The 20,630-nt window shown below is 40.3% G+C and overlaps 2 protein-coding genes and 1 pseudogene across 3 annotated transcripts; 1 reads left to right on the top strand and 2 right to left on the bottom strand.

Moving 5' to 3' along the window:
• Nucleotides 1–1,068: 1,068 nt before the first annotated feature.
• LOC129376986 (tubulin alpha-1B chain) lies at nt 1,069–3,884 on the top strand. The gene is made up of 4 exons (XM_055056706.1): nt 1,069–1,191; nt 2,189–2,411; nt 2,502–2,650; nt 2,737–3,884. The coding sequence occupies exons 1-4, from the start codon at nt 1,189–1,191 to the stop codon at nt 3,715–3,717; spliced, it is 1,356 nt and encodes a 451-aa protein (XP_054912681.1). The 5' UTR covers nt 1,069–1,188; the 3' UTR covers nt 3,718–3,884.
• Nucleotides 3,885–4,949: 1,065 nt separating this feature from the next.
• On the bottom strand, nt 4,950–7,423 carry LOC129377074 (tubulin alpha-1C chain-like; annotated as a pseudogene).
• Nucleotides 7,424–9,987: 2,564 nt separating this feature from the next.
• Nucleotides 9,988–17,155, bottom strand: ccm2l (CCM2 like scaffold protein). Of its 2 annotated transcripts, none has more exons than XM_055057001.1 (11): nt 16,959–17,155; nt 15,952–16,119; nt 15,786–15,869; nt 14,829–15,012; nt 13,930–14,513; nt 13,686–13,815; nt 12,476–12,539; nt 12,209–12,365; nt 11,903–12,041; nt 10,689–10,836; nt 9,988–10,242 (listed from the first exon to the last, which is right to left on the bottom strand). In XM_055057001.1, the coding sequence occupies exons 1-11, from the start codon at nt 16,986–16,988 to the stop codon at nt 10,110–10,112; spliced, it is 1,821 nt and encodes a 606-aa protein (XP_054912976.1). In that variant the 5' UTR covers nt 16,989–17,155; the 3' UTR covers nt 9,988–10,109. The 2 variants fall into 2 exon arrangements, with proteins under 2 accessions (XP_054912976.1, XP_054912975.1); XM_055057000.1 differs by having other exon boundaries at nt 9,988–10,245.
• Between the last annotated feature and the right edge of the window lie 3,475 nt (nt 17,156–20,630).

The following is a 20,630-nucleotide window of genomic DNA, read 5'->3' on the forward strand; positions in this document are numbered from 1 at the left end:
GAGAAAAAAATCTGAATACAATATGTTAAACGTGTTTTTAATTATGCTTTAAGGCTGTGCAAATTCTGAAATATCATCATGAAGTTTGGAATATTTGAGATAAATTGAGAAATTCTGGACAAAATTTACAAGATAACGAATTAAATGATTCTCTACCATGTTACTCATGAAAAAAATTGCCATAATAGTGCATTTTGGAGATTTTTCCAGCTGAAAATAAAACAAGCAATGTTAACAGGAAATCTGAGATATATTGCTTATTATGAGGTAGGTGTCATGTGTAATTAAATTTGCAGGCCACATTTACAGATCTGGATCTAGCATTATCTAAATCCGAGCTGTGGAGCAACTCGCCACCATTTTTAAAAAGATATTTGGATTTTTCTTGCTGTATTTTTCAACTAACAAAAGACTGAAGAGGACTCTATCTGTTAGCCATAATGATGCATCCTCTGGATGATGCTGCATCCTGTATTATGGGCGTCCACTCTGGAGGTCTGCAAAGAAATCAATATATCTTCCTGAAGATACTGTTCATTTTGTCTCCCAGTTTGCTGTCTGATTCTTTCTTCTTATTTTTTGTCATATTTAATGAAATACATTAAAAAATCAACAATCATTTGTTTTAAAGAAAATTTGAAAGGAAGGTCATAATATATCATGTCTTATTCCTGCTACAATAAAATATATTATTGGTGCTACACGTTTGCGTTATCTTAATTTTTTTATCCTCATTTGTGTTTGAAAAGATTTTTTCCATATAAAAACGGTACAAAAACTGTTTTACTACAGTTCTTATCAGGCTGACCCAATTTTTTTATTATATTATATTTTTACATCATTGTAAAAATTACACAGCATTTTCCACTCAAGCAGAAACAACATGATGCTTGCAGTACAATACAAGGAGGGCAGGCTCGCACCTGGGTGGGGTTGATGGGCGGAGACTCCTCTTGGCTTTCGGAATGGTCCAATAGGAATCGACGAAATCATAGCGACCCTTAAAGTGACAGGAAATGGACCAATAGGAGCGGAGAAGCTGCCGGCGCCGGGGCTTCACTCGCATATATAGCTCCGGCATCATCATGTTCGCCATTATCTCTTACATCGACCCCATAACTGTCGAATTGTAAGACTCCTTTTCCGAGGAGACTCTTCCATCCTCCTTCACAACTTCAGCGAAACAACATGGTAAGAACCTTTAACCAGCTTTTCTAAAAGAACAAAACTGAGGTCAGAGTGATGGTGTAACGGAAGCTCATCTGATTTAAACAGTCAAAATAAATGTATTTACTATAATGAATGAAGTTTTGATTCATTATTTAAACGCTTTATTAATGCTAGAAAGCGTAGGTGAAAATGTCATGTTCGTTGGAGGGAGGGGTTCTGGCGAGGTTCGGATGGGGACGTGGCGGCAGTGTGGACAAAAGAGTCTCTTCAGCCCACCCTCCTTGGTGGACAGTGAATAACGGAGGCTTTATTGCCCCAGCCTGGTTGGCATGGCTAAAACCCCGGCCAGCATCACAGGGTGACAGCTGGAGGCCGTGACTGTAATGTAGTGGCAGGCAGAGTGAACACGACCCACTCCCACTGAAACCTTATCCGGACTGAAAATGGATTAAACGCACAGTCAGCATGGCGTCGGTCATTAAAAATGCAGACGAGTAACGGGCACTTCGGACTCGCTCCTAATGGCCCTCAGCAAGGATGAACAGAGTGGACATAGCGCTGCGATTTTTAATGGTCATATAAGCGTTAATACTATCCGGTCATAAAAGACATGGAGGTCACCGTTAGTCGGTCAGTTTTAAGACTTTTCACGTAGATTTAACGGCTCAAACAAACATCACCGGTTGCCTAAGTGACGCGTTTGTTTCATAGCAACGGAGTTCCAGACACAACTGCATTGCGCAAGGAAAAAAAAGAGAAAAGAAAATGTCGCGAGATTAGCGAACTAATGAAAGTCTACTTACTTACCAGTACATTTCACCCATGAACTTCAGGTACACAGCTGAAAATTCCAATTTTTCAAAAATGATTAATCGTGAAAGTTATATTTATCACATAAATCACATTAGATGTTTTTCTTTCATTCACAAGTCTTAATGAAAGGCTTTTTCCTTCATCAATATGAATTAGTTTTAGTAAACTGTTAAAATTCTCCTAATTAGTTTTTTCTTTCTCACAGCGTGAGTGCATCTCCATCCACGTCGGTCAGGCCGGTGTTCAGATCGGCAACGCCTGCTGGGAGCTCTACTGCCTGGAGCATGGCATCCAGCCGGACGGGCAGATGCCCAGTGACAAGACCATTGGAGGAGGAGACGACTCCTTCAACACCTTCTTCAGCGAGACCGGAGCAGGGAAGCACGTCCCTAGAGCCGTTTTTGTAGACCTGGAGCCCACTGTCATCGGTAAGCAAGATCACTTCTGCCATACAAATAAACTTGGTGTTTAATGTGAAAAATCTGTAAACCTAAATTAAGTTTAATTTTTCTGCTCAGATGAGGTTCGCACTGGGACCTACCGCCAGCTGTTCCACCCTGAACAGCTGATCACTGGGAAGGAAGATGCTGCCAACAACTACGCCAGAGGACACTACACCATTGGCAAAGAGATCATCGACCTGGTTCTGGACAGGATTCGGAAACTGGTGGGTAAACTTAGCGCCGGTAATTTCCAAATTTGTCTTTGAATTATCAGTCAGCAATTGATTTTGGTTTCCATCTTCATCCTCAGGCTGACCAGTGCACAGGCCTGCAGGGCTTCCTGGTTTTCCACAGCTTCGGTGGAGGAACCGGTTCTGGTTTCACCTCCCTGCTGATGGAGCGTCTCTCCGTCGACTACGGAAAGAAGTCCAAGCTGGAGTTCTCCATCTACCCAGCTCCCCAGGTGTCCACTGCTGTTGTGGAGCCCTACAACTCCATCCTGACCACCCACACCACCCTGGAGCACTCAGACTGTGCCTTCATGGTGGACAACGAGGCCATCTACGATATCTGCCGCAGGAACCTCGACATCGAACGCCCCACCTACACCAACCTGAACAGGCTGATCAGCCAGATCGTGTCCTCCATCACTGCTTCTCTCCGTTTTGATGGTGCCCTGAATGTTGATCTGACTGAGTTCCAGACCAACTTGGTACCATACCCTCGTATCCACTTCCCTCTGGCCACCTACGCCCCGGTGATCTCTGCAGAGAAGGCTTACCATGAGCAGCTCTCAGTGGCCGAGATCACAAACGCCTGCTTCGAGCCGGCCAATCAGATGGTGAAATGTGACCCTCGCCACGGCAAGTACATGGCCTGCTGCCTTTTGTACCGTGGTGATGTGGTGCCCAAAGACGTCAATGCTGCCATTGCCACCATCAAAACCAAGCGCACCATCCAGTTTGTGGACTGGTGTCCCACTGGTTTCAAGGTTGGCATCAACTACCAGCCACCAACTGTGGTTCCTGGTGGTGACCTCGCCAAAGTCCAGAGGGCTGTGTGCATGCTGAGCAACACCACTGCTATTGCAGAGGCCTGGGCTCGGCTGGATCACAAGTTTGACCTGATGTACGCCAAGCGTGCATTCGTCCACTGGTATGTGGGTGAGGGAATGGAGGAGGGAGAGTTCTCCGAGGCCAGGGAGGACATGGCAGCTCTGGAGAAGGATTACGAGGAGGTTGGAGTCGACTCCATTGAGGGTGAGGGAGAGGAGGAAGGAGAAGAGTATTAAAAGAACCACAGAGAAGTCAGGAAAGCAGAAAGTGATTACATGCACTGTGTTCTTGAATGCATTCCAAACAGAGATGTTTGTCCATCAAACTATCATGTTAGCCATTTGAATAAAACTCCTGAAATGATCAAGTTTGGCTTTGTCCTGAATAAAATCTCTGATTTGAAGTTATTTGTCTTGTATTCATTTTAAAAACCTACCATTGCATGCGGTGCATTGCAGACATGTCAGTTTCTAAATGGTATGGGCAAAAATCCCCCAATTCTCTGCTTTTGTTTTTCAGCATGCTGCCCTCCAGTGGCTACACAGAGAAACTATCAATAGTCCCCAGAGGATATAGCTCTGGAACAGCCTCAAAGAAAACAAAAGATTTCATAGTTTGGGACCTTTTATGTTACATCAGAAAATAAGGTTAAGTGTTGCATATGTTTGACATACTGTCTTATTTAAATATATCCACCTGCTCAGTGCTGAGGACTTACAGCATTGAACTCAGGTAAACAGCCAGTCTACAAATGACTCAGTTGCTTTTTATAAGTTTTATATAAATGTATCTACTTCATTTTTTCTAAAGCAGAAGTTGTGGCAAAAAAAACAACAAAAAAAGGCCATCAGCATCCTCATTCCAAACACATTCACTTCATAGTACATGTTCATATTTGACTAAGAAATATTTTTAATTTAACTGAAGACATACAATAAAAATACAGTCAATACTGTTTTGCTGTGGGTCAAAACACTTCTTGACACATCATTTACCCATCACTAGCCAAAGTGACAGCATGGTATAAAATTATGAGTCAAATGCAATATGACATTACTCAAGTAATTTGGTTCCTGGTAAAAAAAAAAAAAAAAAAAAACAAAAAAAACAAAAACACCTCCATTAGTGAAAAACATGAGATGTGCACATTTGAAGTAACTGAGTTTTGGTGCAACAGCAGTTTTTCTTTAGCCAATAGGGAAATTGCAACATACTCAGGCTGACATCTTCAAATTATTTTGGATCCTTTTAAGCCATTAAGAGTGAAATGTTTTCAATCTATATTTTGTCTTTTACACAGATCAATTTGGTTAACAGGAATGAGATTTACACAAACGTATACAGTTGCTGAGAATTACTGCCCCAAAGTGGTCAAATTAAGTCATGTGTATCCAGCCTATAAGGGAGGGCAGCTTTGAAGGATTGGCTTTCACCCACCATAAGGAAAAATAAAAACAAAGACAATCACTGCAACAAGACATCTTTATTTAAACATTCAGAAGTTCAGACAATGATGCATTTAATATTCTTCTCCTTCATCCTCATCTCCCAAGCTATCAGCACCAACCTCCTCGTAATCCTTCTCCAGAGCTGCCATGTCCTCCCTGGCCTCGGAGAACTCTCCCTCCTCCATTCCCTCACCCACATACCAGTGGACGAATGCACGCTTGGCGTACATCAGGTCAAACTTGTGATCCAGCCGAGCCCAGGCCTCTGCAATAGCAGTGGTGTTGCTCAGCATGCACACAGCCCTCTGGACTTGGCGAGGTCACCACCAGGAACCACAGTTGGTGGCTGGTAGTTGATGCCAACCTTGAAACCAGTGGGACACCAGTCCACAAACTGGATGGAACGTTTGGTTTTAATGGTGGCAATAGCAGCATTGACGTCTTTGGGCACCACATCACCACGGTACAAAAGGCAGCAGGCCATGTACTTGCCGTGGCGAGGGTCACATTTCACCAACTGATTGGCCGGCTCGAAGCAGGAATTTGTGATCTCAGCTACCGTGAGCTGCTCATGGTAAGCCTTCTCTGCAGAGATCACCGGGGCGTAGGTGGCCAGAGGGAAGTGGATACGAGGGTATGGTACCAAGTTGGTCTGGAACTCAGTCAGATCAACATTCAGGGCACCATCAAAACGGAGAGACGCAGTGATGGAGGACACGATCTGGCTGATCAGCCTGTTCAGGTTGGTGTAGGTGGGGCGTTCGATGTCGAGGTTCCTGCGGCAGATATCGTAGATGGCCTCGTTGTCCACCATGAAGGCACAGTCTGAGTGCTCCAGGGTGGTGTGGGTGGTCAGGATGGAGTTGTAGGGCTCCACAACAGCAGTGGACACCTGGGGAGCTGGGTAGACAGAAAACTCCAGCTTGGACTTCTTTCCGTAGTCGACGGAGAGACGCTCCATCAGCAGGGAGGTGAAACCAGAACCGGTTCCTCCACCGAAGCTGTGGAAAACCAGGAAGCCCTGCAGGCCTGTGCACTGGTCAGCCTGAGGACAAATGAAAGACATGGAAAACTGGATGTTACCAGAGTACATTTCATTGTGCTATAAAGTGAAGAAGACTCCCATGTAAATGTTCTCTTCCACATTCAACATTTTGCAAACAAATTTGAAATCTCCCCGTCTGAATTCACCCACCAGTTTTCGGATCCTGTCCAGAACCAGGTCGATGATCTCTTTGCCAATGGTGTAGTGTCCTCTGGCGTAGTTGTTAGCAGCATCTTCCTTCCCAGTGATCAGCTGTTCAGGGTGGAACAGCTGGCGGTAGGTCCCAGAGCGAACCTCATCTGGAAAATACAAATTTACAGTATAAGCATTTTAAAAGGTAGTTTTCAAAATTAATCACAAATAGTCCACCTTACCAATAACAGAGGGCTCCAGATCTACAAAAACGGCTCTGGGGACGTGCTTCCCTGCTCCGGTCTCACTGAAGAAGGTGTTGAAGGAGTCGTCTCCTCCTCCAATGGTCTTGTCACTGGGCATCTGCCCGTCCGGCTGGATGCCATGCTCCAGGCAGTAGAGCTCCCAGCAGGCGTTGCCGATCTGGACACCGGCTTGACCGACGTGCACCGAGATACATTCACGCTGAGGGGAAAAAAATACTTTAGTTCTTGTAAAATGTGTCTTTTCTGAAGAAAGCCACATGTCTTCTCCTATTATAGTCAACAGCTTGAAGGTCATAAGTCACATGGTGTGCACACTGCAACTCGCTTATAGGGAAAAAAAAAAAAAAAAAAAATTCATTTATGAGGAACTAAAAACCAGAACAGGAAGACTGTAATCACTTGGGGCATTAGGCAAAGAATCACACCCCTAAGAGATAACTTTTTTTTTCTGTTCACATTAGAGTTGGGTGATGGAAGCGAACAGCACAGAACAGCACAGCTGCAACGGATTAAATGGGTCAATATGAAAATTCGGCAACACAAGCTGCCAGTTCAACCATGAAAAGCAGTGAAGCCGAGAGCATTAACCTTTTGTCACAAAAGACAGAGACTGTGGTTTCAAAAGAGGCCCAGCAGGCCTCTTCAAAAAGGAGCTGAAACAGAGGAATGCGTCACGCTCTGTGACTCCGACAAGAGGCCAAAGAACAGCCGGAAACACGCCCAAGACTCAACTTACATTTCGGCTGAGAGGCCTGGCCACTTTCGATAAAATAAATTAATATCCTCCCTTCTGAAAGATGATGTCCAAATACATAAAAACCATAAACAACTTTTAATATGTAAATACCAAAATGACCTGATGCAACCATTGTTTAAGCTCAAATGACTCAAAAAACGACCACTATTAAAAATAAAAAATAAAAAACGGACAGATGCATTTATAGTTTCATACTCACCATGTTTCCACAAAAACTGAAGTTCTAGGATGAGTACAAAGAACAAAACGTAGTTTTCTCCCACGGAGTGACTGTTAAGAGTCTGTTGCAAGAGAGGAAACTGATAAAGAGAAGAAAGAAAGGCGGCGCCTATATACCGGCTTATCGAGGCAGGGCTTAATCTTATTGGTTGGATGTCACATGACACGTATTCCTATTGGTTGAGATGAAATTAAATTGACAGATAATGTCACGACACAGCACGAGGTCTCGAAAAACCAGCACCTGTTCTGAGTTAAGTTGCGTCTGTATTAATTCACATGCAGGCTGCTATCGTCATCTTAATTAATCATTTCTTGAAAGCATATTATTGCTTCGTTTTATTGGATGCTGGCTAATCACTAACATCATAAACGTTTTAAGTATCAGTTTACTAAAGACAATGACGTCTTATTCAAGAAGTCTTAGTCATAAATGAGTAAGACTTCTTATCAAAGACTTATCAATAAGTCTTTGATAAAAATGTCGTTTTATCAATGTACATTGTCACAACAACACAATAACACGGTTTTACTCAATGAAATAGGACAGCCTTGTGTTGTTTTCTGCGTTTTTAAAAATGCCCCTCACAATATGGCGCCGACGTTGACGTAAGGTCGTACATTCGCGCTCCAGTTCTCTGTGCCAGCGATTAGCCAACGGCCATAACACGAAACTGTGCTGTAACTTCTTATAACAGTGACGCATTACGGCTGTTGAACCCCGTAGGTGAAAACACACAGACACAAGTTTAAACTTATTTTAGATCAGGCGGACTTTTGGTTTTGAGCGAGATCACGTTGTGTCGTCACATTATCTGATTTAATTTTAACCAATAAGAATGGGTGTCACATGGCATCGAACCAATGGGATTAAACCGTGCCTTTCAAACGGGAAGCCGTTATAAAAGTGCGACCTCGCTTCCCTGCTTTTGCTCAAGGTTTTTCTATGGGAGAAACTAGTTTTTCTCTTTTTCATCCCAGCACTTTAGATTTCGTTCATAAAGATGGTTAGTGAGAATCTGTAGCTTATTGACTTAGTTGGACAAATTGTTTGTCTCTGCATCCTGTTGACATAGAATTTTAAGTTAGCACAATACTGCACAGGATAGCTTTGACACATATAAAATATAACATAGAAAGTTAAAGTACACTCTAGGTTCATATAAATTTAGATGAAACTAAAAACAACGGCTCAATCTCTGAAACGCAGATAAATTCTTAAAAGGAGGATCAGACAGAAGAAACAGAAAACATAGGCCTAGACTCCTTGGATCTCTTGAGATAAGGAGCCTATATGCCAGGCAATTAACAAATTCCTGAGCATGGTTCAAAAGTTCACTAGGATCTTAAAACCTTTTATAAATAATTTTATCTATATTAGAATTAACTATATTTCTTTAAGCATGTTTTTAATTAGTTACTTATTAGATCCAAACTTATAGTCATTATTTAGCATTACATTGTGTGCAAGCTTGGTTAAAAATACAAACTACTTTCTTGTGGAAACATTTTGAGGCACAGATAGCGCTGCAGCTGCAATCATATATCAAACTGGACAGCGGCTGATACGAGAAGGGTTTGCCGTATATCTGCTTTTGGGGCTCTTTAGCAGGAGGTAATAAAATTAACATTAAGACAGCCCACACAAAGGAAAAGAACACACCTCCTAATGCATATATTTAAATGATGAGATTACGCATTCTATAAAATGATTTGGTTTACAGCAGAAGTTGGAATCTCTTTGTGCTGGGTGAGAGTTTTCCCGGAGGATGCATCTTCTGTCTTTTTTACTCAGTTCTTTGTCTCTGTTCTGTAATGTCTTGGACTTTTGATGTTCTAGGTGAGATGATTATTGTAACATTCTTCTTGCATTGATTTTCTCTGGATAAAACTCTGAATATCTGAAGTCTGACGTCGTACGATTGCTCTTTTCTCTCTGCACACTTACACAGACACAGGAATTCGGGACTAAGAATTAATTAACGAGCTAAGATCAAGTTCTTCACTTTTTAATTCTTAACAATCCCCAGAGGTACAACCAAACATAGAGGAGTACTGTCGTTTTTATGTTAATCTGGAACAATTTCCAGTGAAATGTAAATATTTTGAAACACAAAAAATCTTTAGAGTAAAGCCAGACAAAACCCAGTAAAACTAAACATGGAAGAAATGACAAATATGTTCATTTTGTTGTGTCTTTTAAACTAGTTCTTCTAACTCTTATGTATTCAAACATTCCACAACTTGAAGCCAAAAAATTGTTTATACACAGATTTTAGATTGCAAAAGGCACACATAAAAAGTTTCACTATTTTGCTGCCAAGATAACTTTCAGACCATTTCTGTTCCTTTTAATACTGATTATTGAATAAAAGAAAACAATAAGGTCTAGTTTTTATTAAGTTAGATTTTCATTAGGAGTCAAGTAGAGGAAGGGAATTAAAAAGCTCCGTAGATTATGGAATATTTAGCATTGCTATCCAAAACTATAGTGTGTTTTGTCTTGTTTTTACTGTACTTCCTGAATTCATTTAGTTTCTTTTGCATGTCTCAAAAGGATTTCTAGTTTATCATGAAGCACTTTTATTTAAAAATAATTTACACATTCCCTCCAGATCTAAACACAGAATTGTTGTAACTTAGAATCAAGATCAGCTTTATTCATCAGAAACAAAATTTGACTTTGGTTCCTTTTTACTGTGAATGAAAACACAGAACTATTGGGAAATCTCTCTCTTAAGTCTTTTCTTCTCTGCCTTCGTCAGAGGTAGTAGTCTTCCTCCTCGATGTCTCCGTGCATGTCCTGGAAACCCAGCGCCTGGATGTCGTGGGTGATGTCAGTGATGCGTCTGTTAAATTCCTGAGACCCTGTTGCTAGAGAGCCGTTGTCGTACCTACTGAGAGAGGAATAGCTGTTAACTTGCTGGCAGGTTTTAGTATAGATAGAAGAATTAAATCAAACCAAAGGCAGGATCTGAACTAAAAAAAAAGGCCAGCAGAATTTAAGTCAAATGACAGACTTTTTCTTTCCACTCAATTTTCTCTTATAAGTTTGAATACAGCTCTGTTTTAGCAATGTTTTGTTGAAGCTTATAATTCTGACTGACTGTCGACACAACAGTCTTCTCTAAGGTCGTTTGGTCAGTTTCAGTATTAAAAATGTTTTTTCGTCTTATGCAATGTAATTTTTGTTATAGAGAAACCACAATTTGTGTTTTCATTTGTTATAATCATCAAACTAGACATATATAAGCTCTTAAAATAGATCACATTTTGTGTGATGAATCAATCATGAAGTGAATTATTGAAAATAAACTTTTCACGTCCATTTCCACGTTACCCTCTCATGGCCGTGGCTGAGGTGTTGCTCATGCTGCGTTTAATACGTCCAAAGCTGTCGGTTAAAATCCCGCCTTCTCGGATCCCAATGCTTTCAAGAAACTCCTCGAACACGCCGACGTCTTTGTCTGGAATAAACGGCCGCATGCCTGACAAAAAAACAAAACATAGGATGAGCATGTTAATGAGCCCAAATGAAACAAACCAGGATTTCAAGACAGGAACATTTCACAGGGAATGAAACTTTTCTGAAAAACAGACTTTCCCAAAACAATGTCGTATTTCCACAGTTAAGACATTAAAATGTTCAACAAATCACTCTTGGATAACAAAATGTGGAAGAAAATAATCTAAATTACAATTGTTTTTCTCTCTGCTTACCTTTGTTTACTTTTTTAGTAGCATCTTTCCTGAAATATTTACATATTTTGCTTTGTAAAAGTCCTGTGAATCTGCACATGGTTTGAGATATTAAATTTGAGGTTTCAGGACTTGATTCGCCTCTAGCTGTTTTTACCACAGAGTGCTTTAGATGTCAGCATGATTCATATTAAATTATTCAGGTTGGGCTTCAATTCCGGTTTATTTTTAAAATGATACATCATAAGTTGAAAACATATATATTCGTTTTCAACTTATATATTCGAAACTGTTTGCTAGTGCTAATGTATGCAATTATCAAACCAGACATGCAACTGAAGGTGGACCGACTCTTCCAAAAGTTCACACAAATTCTGTGAAGATGTCGGCTTTATTTAGAGGTATGTCCACGTAAACTAAATATATATTAGAGGCACATCAGGAGAATGAATTTTGAACAACTTTAAGGATATATATAAAAGATAAACAACTATACTGAATGATTCTTCTTAGCCCTATATCGTGTTATATTGACTGTGTATGTTTTCTCATATATGTGATGCTTGGCATGTTGAACTGAATGTCCTTTTGTAGAATATTTTTTGTTTTCGTATATTTCATTTATTTTGCTTTATGGCCTCTACTTTGCATTTGTTTATTTTGTAGTTACTTATATTTTGAATTTATGGAATCTACGTACATATTTTTACTTTTGTAGTTACTTTTATTCTGCATGTGTGAGTCTGTGCATGTTCAGTATTTTTAGTTGTATCTGGGCACCTCAGGAAGAGTAGACAGAGCGAACTGCAACCGATCCAAATAAAAGAAAACAATAACTCCGTCTCGGTCTCTCACCCAGCAGCAGGAATTTGCGCTCGTCTCCGTACAGCTGCAGCAGCTCAGAGCAGAAGTGGTCGATGTTTGAACCCAGCCTGTATTCTCTCAGCAGGACTGCAAACTGCTGCAGCTCCAGAGGATTCAGCTTGTTCCTCAGCTGCACACACAAAAACACACACAGAGGTTTATTTACTTTATATGCTGGAGATTCAGTTTCCCTCCATGGTTTCTGTTTTTTCGTCTTTCAAAACTTATTGGAGCCAAACCCGTTCCGCCTCGCTTTATGTTCTACTTGTGAAAATTGTGATTGTTGAAAACACTCACTGTGATCATGTACTCCTGCATCAGCAGCAGGGCGGGGTCGCTGTCTGCTCCGTCACTGGCTGATGCCAGGCTGCGATGGGAGTCCTGCAGCGAGATGGACGAGCTCTCACTGTACGTCTCACTGTAGTAGAGCTCAAAAGCCTCCTGGGAGCCGTCACTTACAGAGACAGGAGGACAATGGCTTCTTAGAGGATTGCAGCAATATTTTAAAAGATATAAACACACAGAAAGCAGTCGTAGTTATTGTTCCACAGCCATGTTACTTACAAAGAGCTGCAGCAGCTAAACTCGGGATCATAACTGTAGGACATGTCAGTCAGGCAGCTGTCACCTGTACAGAGAAACAGTACAGTCTTAATGCTTCAAGTTTTACTTTCTATTCTTTACTGCAACACTTTGAAGTCTATTGGAAATTGTTTTATTATTACCTTACTTTATTGTGTTATTTACAAGGTTTTTTTTGTAGGCTAATACTGATTTAAAAAAATTTTGTTCTGCTTTTTGCTGATCTGAACATTCAGAGACACAGAAAGACAATTACAAAGTCAGCCTTTTATCACCTCAAGAGAATTTCCAGGAAAAAACTACTAGTGTCCCAACAAGAGCTTGTGAATCTGCACATGGAGCTTGTTTTAAAAAGTGCATTTAACAGAGTATCACTAATGTGCCACTAATTATTGTTCATCCGGGGACACAGCAGGGTGTGAAAAGAGATCCTCTGATCTAGCATTTGGTCCCATATCTTCTTGAGGGAAGATTGTTTTCACAGCTGATAATCTGGTGGACTAGGTTTGAATGTGGACCAAAATCTCAACATTTATTCCATTTTCAGCTGGTGTGGTTCCCTTTCACACTGCACTGGGTCAAATGATCTGAATCCCTTTGAAAAACCTATTTCTCTTCACCTGTGGGGGCGCTGCACCAAGAACCACTGGAGGAAACAATGAGAAAAGCTCTGAAGAAGACACTCAGGTAAACTTCTTAAACAAAAATGGGGTTGCGTCAGATTTTAGCGGCTGGAGGATTTCACTTTGGTCATTGGTAAAAGACCACAAGCTATTTCTCCTGCTAGCATGAGACTGACACAGGTTTATTTACCCAGAATGCCATGAGTTTCAGTCCGCTTCCTGACTGTCGCTTGTGAAGTGGTGTCTGATCCACTTGGCATGCAAACCGTACCAGAGCTTACTTCAACCAAATAGAAACCAGAGTTTGTTCTTTTGGTCCACATCACATCAATTACGCATTCACATCTCCACAAACGAACCGGATTTCTAGGAAAATGAACTGGATTTGAATTAAAGCTGATTAAACAGGAATGGTGTAAAGCCTTTCAAAAGATCTTACATAAGCAGTGGGAAGTACATCGCAAATGCGATTTTTGTCACTCATTTCAGACAATGAAATGCATATAGATTTATTACACATAGAGTAAAATATTTCAAGCCTTTATTTCTTTTAACTTTGCGGCACTCACTCCTCTGGAGCCAGTATCGATCTGGCATGGCGTGGTGAAATCCGGCCCTGTCAACACATTCGATGGTCTGATGGCCGTAAATGATCTGGAACATCTGACAAATGAGGGAGCAATACTCCTCTGCAGCATCCTGCACACAAACACCAAGGTTACTGTTTCAGGTGAGGAGTTTACACATAAATCTGTGTTTTTGTGGACTAATTAGCATCATCAGGGTCACTCTGCCTCCAGGGAAGACCCTCACCCTGTTCTCCACCGCCAGGATGACCAGGTTGCAGTAGGCATCAGGACAGGGTGTGGGTTCCAGTGGGTTGTAGTTCCGTCTCTCCCAGCTGCCGTAGCTTTTCCCTCTTTCCCAGCTTCCAGTGCAGGCCTGCCGCCGCTCCAAGCTCCCTCCACGACCTCCATGTCTCTTCTCCCAGCTCCCTGCTCCTCCACCACCTCCATGCCTCCTCTCCCAGCTCCCTCCTCCACCTCCCATCCCCCAGTTCCCGCTCATTGGTCTCGCTCTGCGGTTCTCCCAGCTCCCACCGGTTTTTCTGGTTTGCTGCCTCCTCTCCCAGCTGCCGCCGACTCTCCTCCTCTCTAAGCTTCCTCCCCCTGCCTTCTCGCCGCCTCCTCTTTCCACATTCTGGTTTTTGTCATGGTTACTTCTGGAGAGCGATGGCCTCCAGTCAACTCCACAGATGGTGTGTCTGCGCTCCATCGTGCCGCCTGCTGGTCGTGACTCAGCGTTGCAGCTCATGGTTTGCCGTCGCCCGTCGATGCCTTGTGTTTTCCTCCTGTCCAGGCTGTCATCGTCAGCAACCACAGAATCCACATTGAGACCTGCAGGATGAGCATTTTGAAACAAAATCCATGTCTCTGTTTCAGTTTTACGGCAGCAGCATCAGGACCATTGCAGATGGAAAAAAAAAATTCTGCAGACATTTTCTCATTTTTGCGTTTTTCAACTTTTGTATCAGAAATGTCCAAGTTTTTTCTTGACAATTTCAGTGTTTTCTACCAAATTTTTGACTTGTCAAATTTGCAATTTTTGTTGTTGTTTTTCCTAAAAAAAAAGTTTTTTCCCGCAAATTTTTGACTTTTCAAAATGTGACTGATGCCACAATGTGACTGTGGCATCAGTCACATTCGCCTCACCTGTCTTGAGAACCAGCAGGTGAAGTGCGTCGTCTCGCAGGTAGGAGGCAGCAGCGATTTCATGTGTGGGAATCCTCATGAGCAGCTTCTCGTTGTTTCTCCATGTCAGCAGCAGACAGCGAGCAGACAGACTCAGTATGCAGTCCTGATCGACGCTCGTTTTCAGCGGCAGCACCTTCAGCTGCTGCTGACGAACACAGAATTTAGAGTTAGGCTCTATTGTCGTTAAAACAGTAACTTTAGGTGAGAAATCAGCCAGAACTTAGTTTTGGTGAGGAAAGCATCTCAATGCTAAAAATGTCTCAGTTGGACAGACATCCAGAATGCTAAAGTCCACAGTCCACATTCCTACAGTGTTTTTTCAAGGAAGTTTGCTGGTTGCTGGGAAACCATTACAGCAAGGTTGTAAATTTTAAATGCTAGATTCATTTAACGATGATTAAAAACTAGAAAATATTCTGCTGCAGCAGCAAATGAAGTTTACAATCTAATATTCCTTTATTAAATCAATGTCAGAGCGTTGGCATAATCAGCTCAAAGTGAAGAACAAATTCTGATCTTTGTGTATAATTTCTCTATCCACACAAATCACTTTACCATTCAGAAATGAACACACCTGCAACCCTTCCTGCATCTGATTTAAATATTTTCTCCTCCACAGCAAAGCTGAAACTGATGGTGGACGTGCAGAAACCTTCTACATATAGAAAGACTTTGAGATTCAAAGTATTGTGGAAAAAAAAAAAAAAAACGCCTTAGTGTAATCTGACCTTAATCTGTAGAAAAGCATCTTTCAAACTATGAAATATGAACAGACCTGCTGTGCTGTCCATGTCACTGAACTATGATGGAAAGTTGTAGGAGTTGATCATTAACTGGAGACTAAAGCTTAAGTTAATAATGATAATAATAAAAACATTTAGGTTAATGAGTTATAGATGGGTAAAAACTACCAACCCTGGCTGTGTCCAGCAGCTGCAGAAGTTCATCTCTGCTTGATGGATTTAATGAAACTGACACCCAAGTCAGGTGACCAAGGAACTGAGAGAAGACGTCAAACATTAAGGAGTCAGCAAGCTTCTTTTTTTTAACCATTTCAGTTCTGTTCTTCATCGTTTCTTACCTTCACTTCCTTTTCTACATAATCAAAGATGAGCCGCTCGGGGTGGATGAGGTAATCCGGTGGGTAGAGGGGGACGGTGTGGAGAGGCCGGCGGTAAACGCTGGCTCGGTCTACGGCCCTGCGACCAGATCTGGACCAGACCAGCCGCTTAATGGGTGAAACGAAAGTCTGGGAAGAAAAACAGACACATTCTGGCATCACATATCAAGCCATTTTCTGTCAACTGTCACCATATGCTTGATTATATCACTGAACAATAAAAGTGTAATTGTACTGTACTGAATTATTAATCTGACCCTATGATTTGAATTAAATTGGGCTAAAATGGGTTGTAAATTAGACTTGTTTATCTCCTAAGTCTACATGACATTTGTTGTGATTTGACACTATATCAACAATCCGAAATGAATTATTCAATAACAATATTTACTATTGTATCCAGGGAATACTAAAGACAAATTCAATTAATTAGAATATTATTGAAAAGTTCATTTATTTCAGTAGTTTTCCAATCTTTATTGCTGTTAATTATGATGATTTTACAGGCAATAAAAACTTGACATTTAAAAATAGAAAATTACATCAGATTAGTAAAAGAAAACATTCTTTAATATAGAAATGTAGCCTTTAATGAAATATGAAGATTATTTTCAAAAGGTACTTTTAATCTGAGCCTCTTCAGAAAACATATTCTAGTTTACTGAATATAACTGTAGTGGAAACATTTTTATCTTTATGAACTGTCTTTTAATAAATGTTTTGATGACAAAGAGACTAAATGTGACCAATCTATTCTGTGCATGTCAAAAACTCTGTGCACCATAATTTTGAAGTCTTGGAGTTAATTCTGGTAAGTTAAACTCTCTTTGTCTCTGTTATTTTGGGCCTTTTTAAGCAAAATCAACAAGTTTTCAACAAAATAAAAATGCTCCATTTGGATAGAGAATAGCCTCAAGTCATCTGATCTTAATAACATAAAAAAATGGAAATAAAAGAAGTTTCTGTACCTTCTTTGGTTTCTTTGGTTCGTAGTCCATTGTGGCGGCTCTGTTCTGGGTCACAAAGTTCGGATCCAACTCAGATGTTGTGGCTCCTGTCTCTCAGTTGTTCTACCTTTTTCTGCCTTTTTGTTCTTATAAGTTCATTTTATCACAAGCGTGTCAGATTTGCCCTTTTCTGCTTCTGCATTGATTGTCTGCTCTGCTTAGACCTCTCAACACGCACCTAAACACTGTGGGCATGAGGAGAGAACAGGAAGCGAAGGAAGTCCACTTCCTGTCCGAGAGGAAACTCCACCAACGACTGATAACATCCATTCTCTCTTCTCTGATAAAACACAAATTATACAGCTCAAAATTCCCTTTTTAAAATTTTATTTGTGCAGAGACAAGTTTCATATCCAATTCTCTTTACCATACAGCTTAAGGTGATTTTCAAAGGCCTGTTTATGGGATTTTAGTTACAAAAAGACTTTGCTTTTCATCCCACGTTTGACATTAGGTCATTACAACAAACAGATTAATAAATTCAGTGAATCCTTTCCAAAACACTCTGATATTGCTTACTTACTCAGAAGGAGGTCTAGCGATCAGTATTTTTACTGATTATGAAAACAGATGTGCAATATGTATACGTATAATGTGCATTACATTGACAATTGGAAGAAATCTACTTGTCATTAAGTATCAAGTAGATTAAAAATAGGATGCACAAAGAAGTTGGTTCCTATTTTCTTAATTTTAGGAGATTGGTAAGAGATTAGTCAAAAACTTTGAATGCATTTCTCTCAGGTTTATTCCTATAATGTTGTTGTGGATGTAGATTCTCAAAATTGAGCATTTTTTGGGGGCATTTTAGAAAAATAGATGTGTGAGAAGGCAGGAGTGCCTATGCTAACTATATTTAGCATTCATGACAGGATGTACCAGTTTCCTTCCAAAGCTCTTTGTAAGAGGGATAAGCACCGCCACACGATAGGTGATTGACAACACTCAGACCCTTGTAAAGTAGATTTTTCTTTCAAGAGAAAATCTTTTATTTGCATCATACCGTGTAGCATAGTCAAGATGTTTTTTCGTGCAGCTGCAGAGAGGGTGTACAAACTAATTGAACAAGATGTGTCTGGGAACTTGCTGTTTTTCCGTAGCCTTCCCTGCATGGAGACAGAGTGTTTAGTTTTTGCACCCCGTATGATAGTGAATGAACGTACAAGGTTGAACTGCTCCGTCTGTTCTCCTTTGTTTCTTTTGTTTGGTCTTAGAAGATTGAGTCTCCGCCTCTGTTAGCAGAGAGACGTGAATAAAGCAACTCTGAGTTCGTTAGAGCAGAATGATTTTCGCCTAATGCAGTGGATTTTTGCTCTTTGTCTGCAGATGTAGTAAAGATTGTTTTTGCCCCCTGACTTTTGTCTGGACCTCAGTCTCTGAATTGTGCACTTCACACCCTCCTCCTGGATCTAATTGGTTATTTCTGGATAGCACTGGGAAAAGGCAGAGGAGCTCAGTTTTTCACAGACTATATTTTGTCTCATATCGTACTGCCACAACATCTTGACAGTTTCAACAAATATGCAAAAAATTTATTTTTATAAAAGTTACGTACTGCAGCATATGCAGCTTTGATCAAACAAAGTTTCCTTTCCAAGAACAAATATATATAAAAATAAATGTTGTTTTTTTATTTGCAGTGTAATGTGAGACTGTAGCAATAGGAGCAGAGTTTGTTTTAAAGCCTTTTGCATTTATCTGGTATGGGTGCAAACAGCTGCCTTGGGTTGAACAATGAAAACAAGAAAATAAACAGAACTGCACCCAATACTGCGTGTTTGATAGCTTGTGCCCGTTGGGATGATTTCAGGCTCTTAACATTCGCTCTCATTATTTCAGAGAAAATGCTGCGCAAATACATTGTGAAGGCACTCGTGATGTAAACAATTTGCTACCTGAAGCCAAACAGGAGATGATGCAGATTACAGAAATACCTGCCTAACTCTCTGTGTGCAGCATTTTTAAAATCCCTACAGGGTACAATTATTCTACTCTTATTACAACATAAGACAAAAGCATTTATAAGTAGCAGTTGCTGCAGCGTCTGGAAGTTTGACGTAACCTTCTTCAGATTCAGACCTTATGGAAACCATGAATCTGTTGCTTCAGTAAACAAGTTTGGCCAAAAGAGGGCAGCACTGTGATGAAGGTTAACTTGGGCTACAATGTCGAGAAAACGAAAAGAAATTCTGCTGATGGAGCCAAAGGAGTCTCAGACAAATAGCCTCAGCATCTTTCTGCACCTAATGTCAAGGCAACCGCTCGCTAGCATCTAGTGAGCTAATAGCTTAATGATCATCTGGTTACCTAGGCAACTAGAATCTGAGTTTATTTATCTTTTGAGCGCTTTCATTTTTCACCAATTGATGGGCTTAAGCAGGGCTCTCTATTGCCACCTTAATGACTTCATCTCCATATTTAGCAACTTTTGGGGATTTTTGGGGTCTTTAGTGTGAAAACTTTGGTTGCAAATTTTGAAGAATAAAACAAATTCACACAAAAATGTCCCAGTTTGCACAGAAACATAAAGATATCACCATAAAGAACCAATTTATACATTTCAGCACTGCTTCTTCTAATAGATAGAACCCGCTCTGTGAATTTTTGTTGTATTTATTTTTTTGTTTGTACCAGAGATTAACAAGTAGGTCACATACATTTCTAAAAACTTGTAACAAATCCCAGTAGAATTACCTTTTGGTTTTACCGTCTACTTTGATGCATGTCATGGTTGACTCTTCTGAGATCTGCACTATAAGAAGTTCTCCACAAACTCAAAAAACACGCAGATTTTTCCTAAACAATAAAAATCCATATTTAGAAAGAAAAATAACACATTAATTTGTGAAAAAAGTAGAAGTTATATAACTCACCGACTTCCAGCTGTCAGGGATCAAAGAAGACACAAACACAGGCCTGTTGAGTTTATTCTGATGGCTGTTGAGCCATGTTTACTACAGTATTTTTCTCACCTACAGTAATCAGCACAGCTTGTTGAGTTCTTTGTTTTTCTTCTTTTCTTTTTTTTTTTTTTTTAACATCGTCATAGATAATTTTCACCACAGGTTTATTTTTCTGCTTGCTCACTCAAAGGATGTTTAAGCGGCATTATCAAAAACAAAGTAGAAGATGAAACTGAGAGCACATCCTTACAGTACACACATACTTTACATACACAACATACTTACATACCAAAGCACACATACTTGTACACGCACATCCTAGAATAGTATCACTCTGATATTTACAGAAATATAGAATGAGTAAAAAAAACAAACTATTTTCATATTTTACATCTTAATAAAAGAGTCATACCAAAGACATGGCCACCAAGTGAATAAACAATAGATAAATAGATATAAAACAAATACAAAAATAAATCAACATAAACTCCTTGCATTAATTAACAAAAGATGATTTGAGCTTTTGGACTCGACAACATTTAAAACATGTTCTTGTTCAAGTCAATATATAATCAGCACATTACTATCAACTGTTATCTTAGCTTAACGACAGAAAATCTGCTGCATGACCCAATCAGAGAAAGCAAAGTGTACCTTGGCCTGTGACTGGGTGGTTTATGTATGCACCAGCCGTACATTAGCCTGTCAGGTCATGATCATTTGTAACAAA

This window comes from Poeciliopsis prolifica, unplaced genomic scaffold, assembly GCF_027474105.1.
Source record: "Poeciliopsis prolifica strain line A6 unplaced genomic scaffold, Auburn_PproV2 SCAFFOLD046, whole genome shotgun sequence".
Taxonomy (NCBI): Eukaryota; Metazoa; Chordata; class Actinopteri; order Cyprinodontiformes; family Poeciliidae; genus Poeciliopsis; species Poeciliopsis prolifica.

What these genes read in the sequence shown, in the direction of transcription:
- LOC129376986 (XM_055056706.1), top strand. An exon ending in CCTGGAGCCCACTGTCATCG is followed by an intron (nt 2,412 to 2,501) that starts GTAAGCAAGATC and finishes TTTTCTGCTCAG; the next exon opens with ATGAGGTTCGCACTGGGACC. An exon ending in TGGACAGGATTCGGAAACTG is followed by an intron (nt 2,651 to 2,736) that starts GTGGGTAAACTT and finishes CTTCATCCTCAG; the next exon opens with GCTGACCAGTGCACAGGCCT.
- ccm2l (XM_055057000.1), bottom strand. Translation starts at nt 16,988, where the DNA reads ATGGACTACGAACCAAAGAAACCAAAGAAG. An exon ending in GCGCAAATTCCTGCTGCTGG is followed by an intron (nt 10,837 to 11,902) that starts GTGAGAGACCGA and finishes TTTTTTTGTCAG; the next exon opens with GCATGCGGCCGTTTATTCCA. An exon ending in TCAGCCACGGCCATGAGAGG is followed by an intron (nt 10,246 to 10,688) that starts GTAACGTGGAAA and finishes TTCCTCTCTCAG; the next exon opens with TAGGTACGACAACGGCTCTC.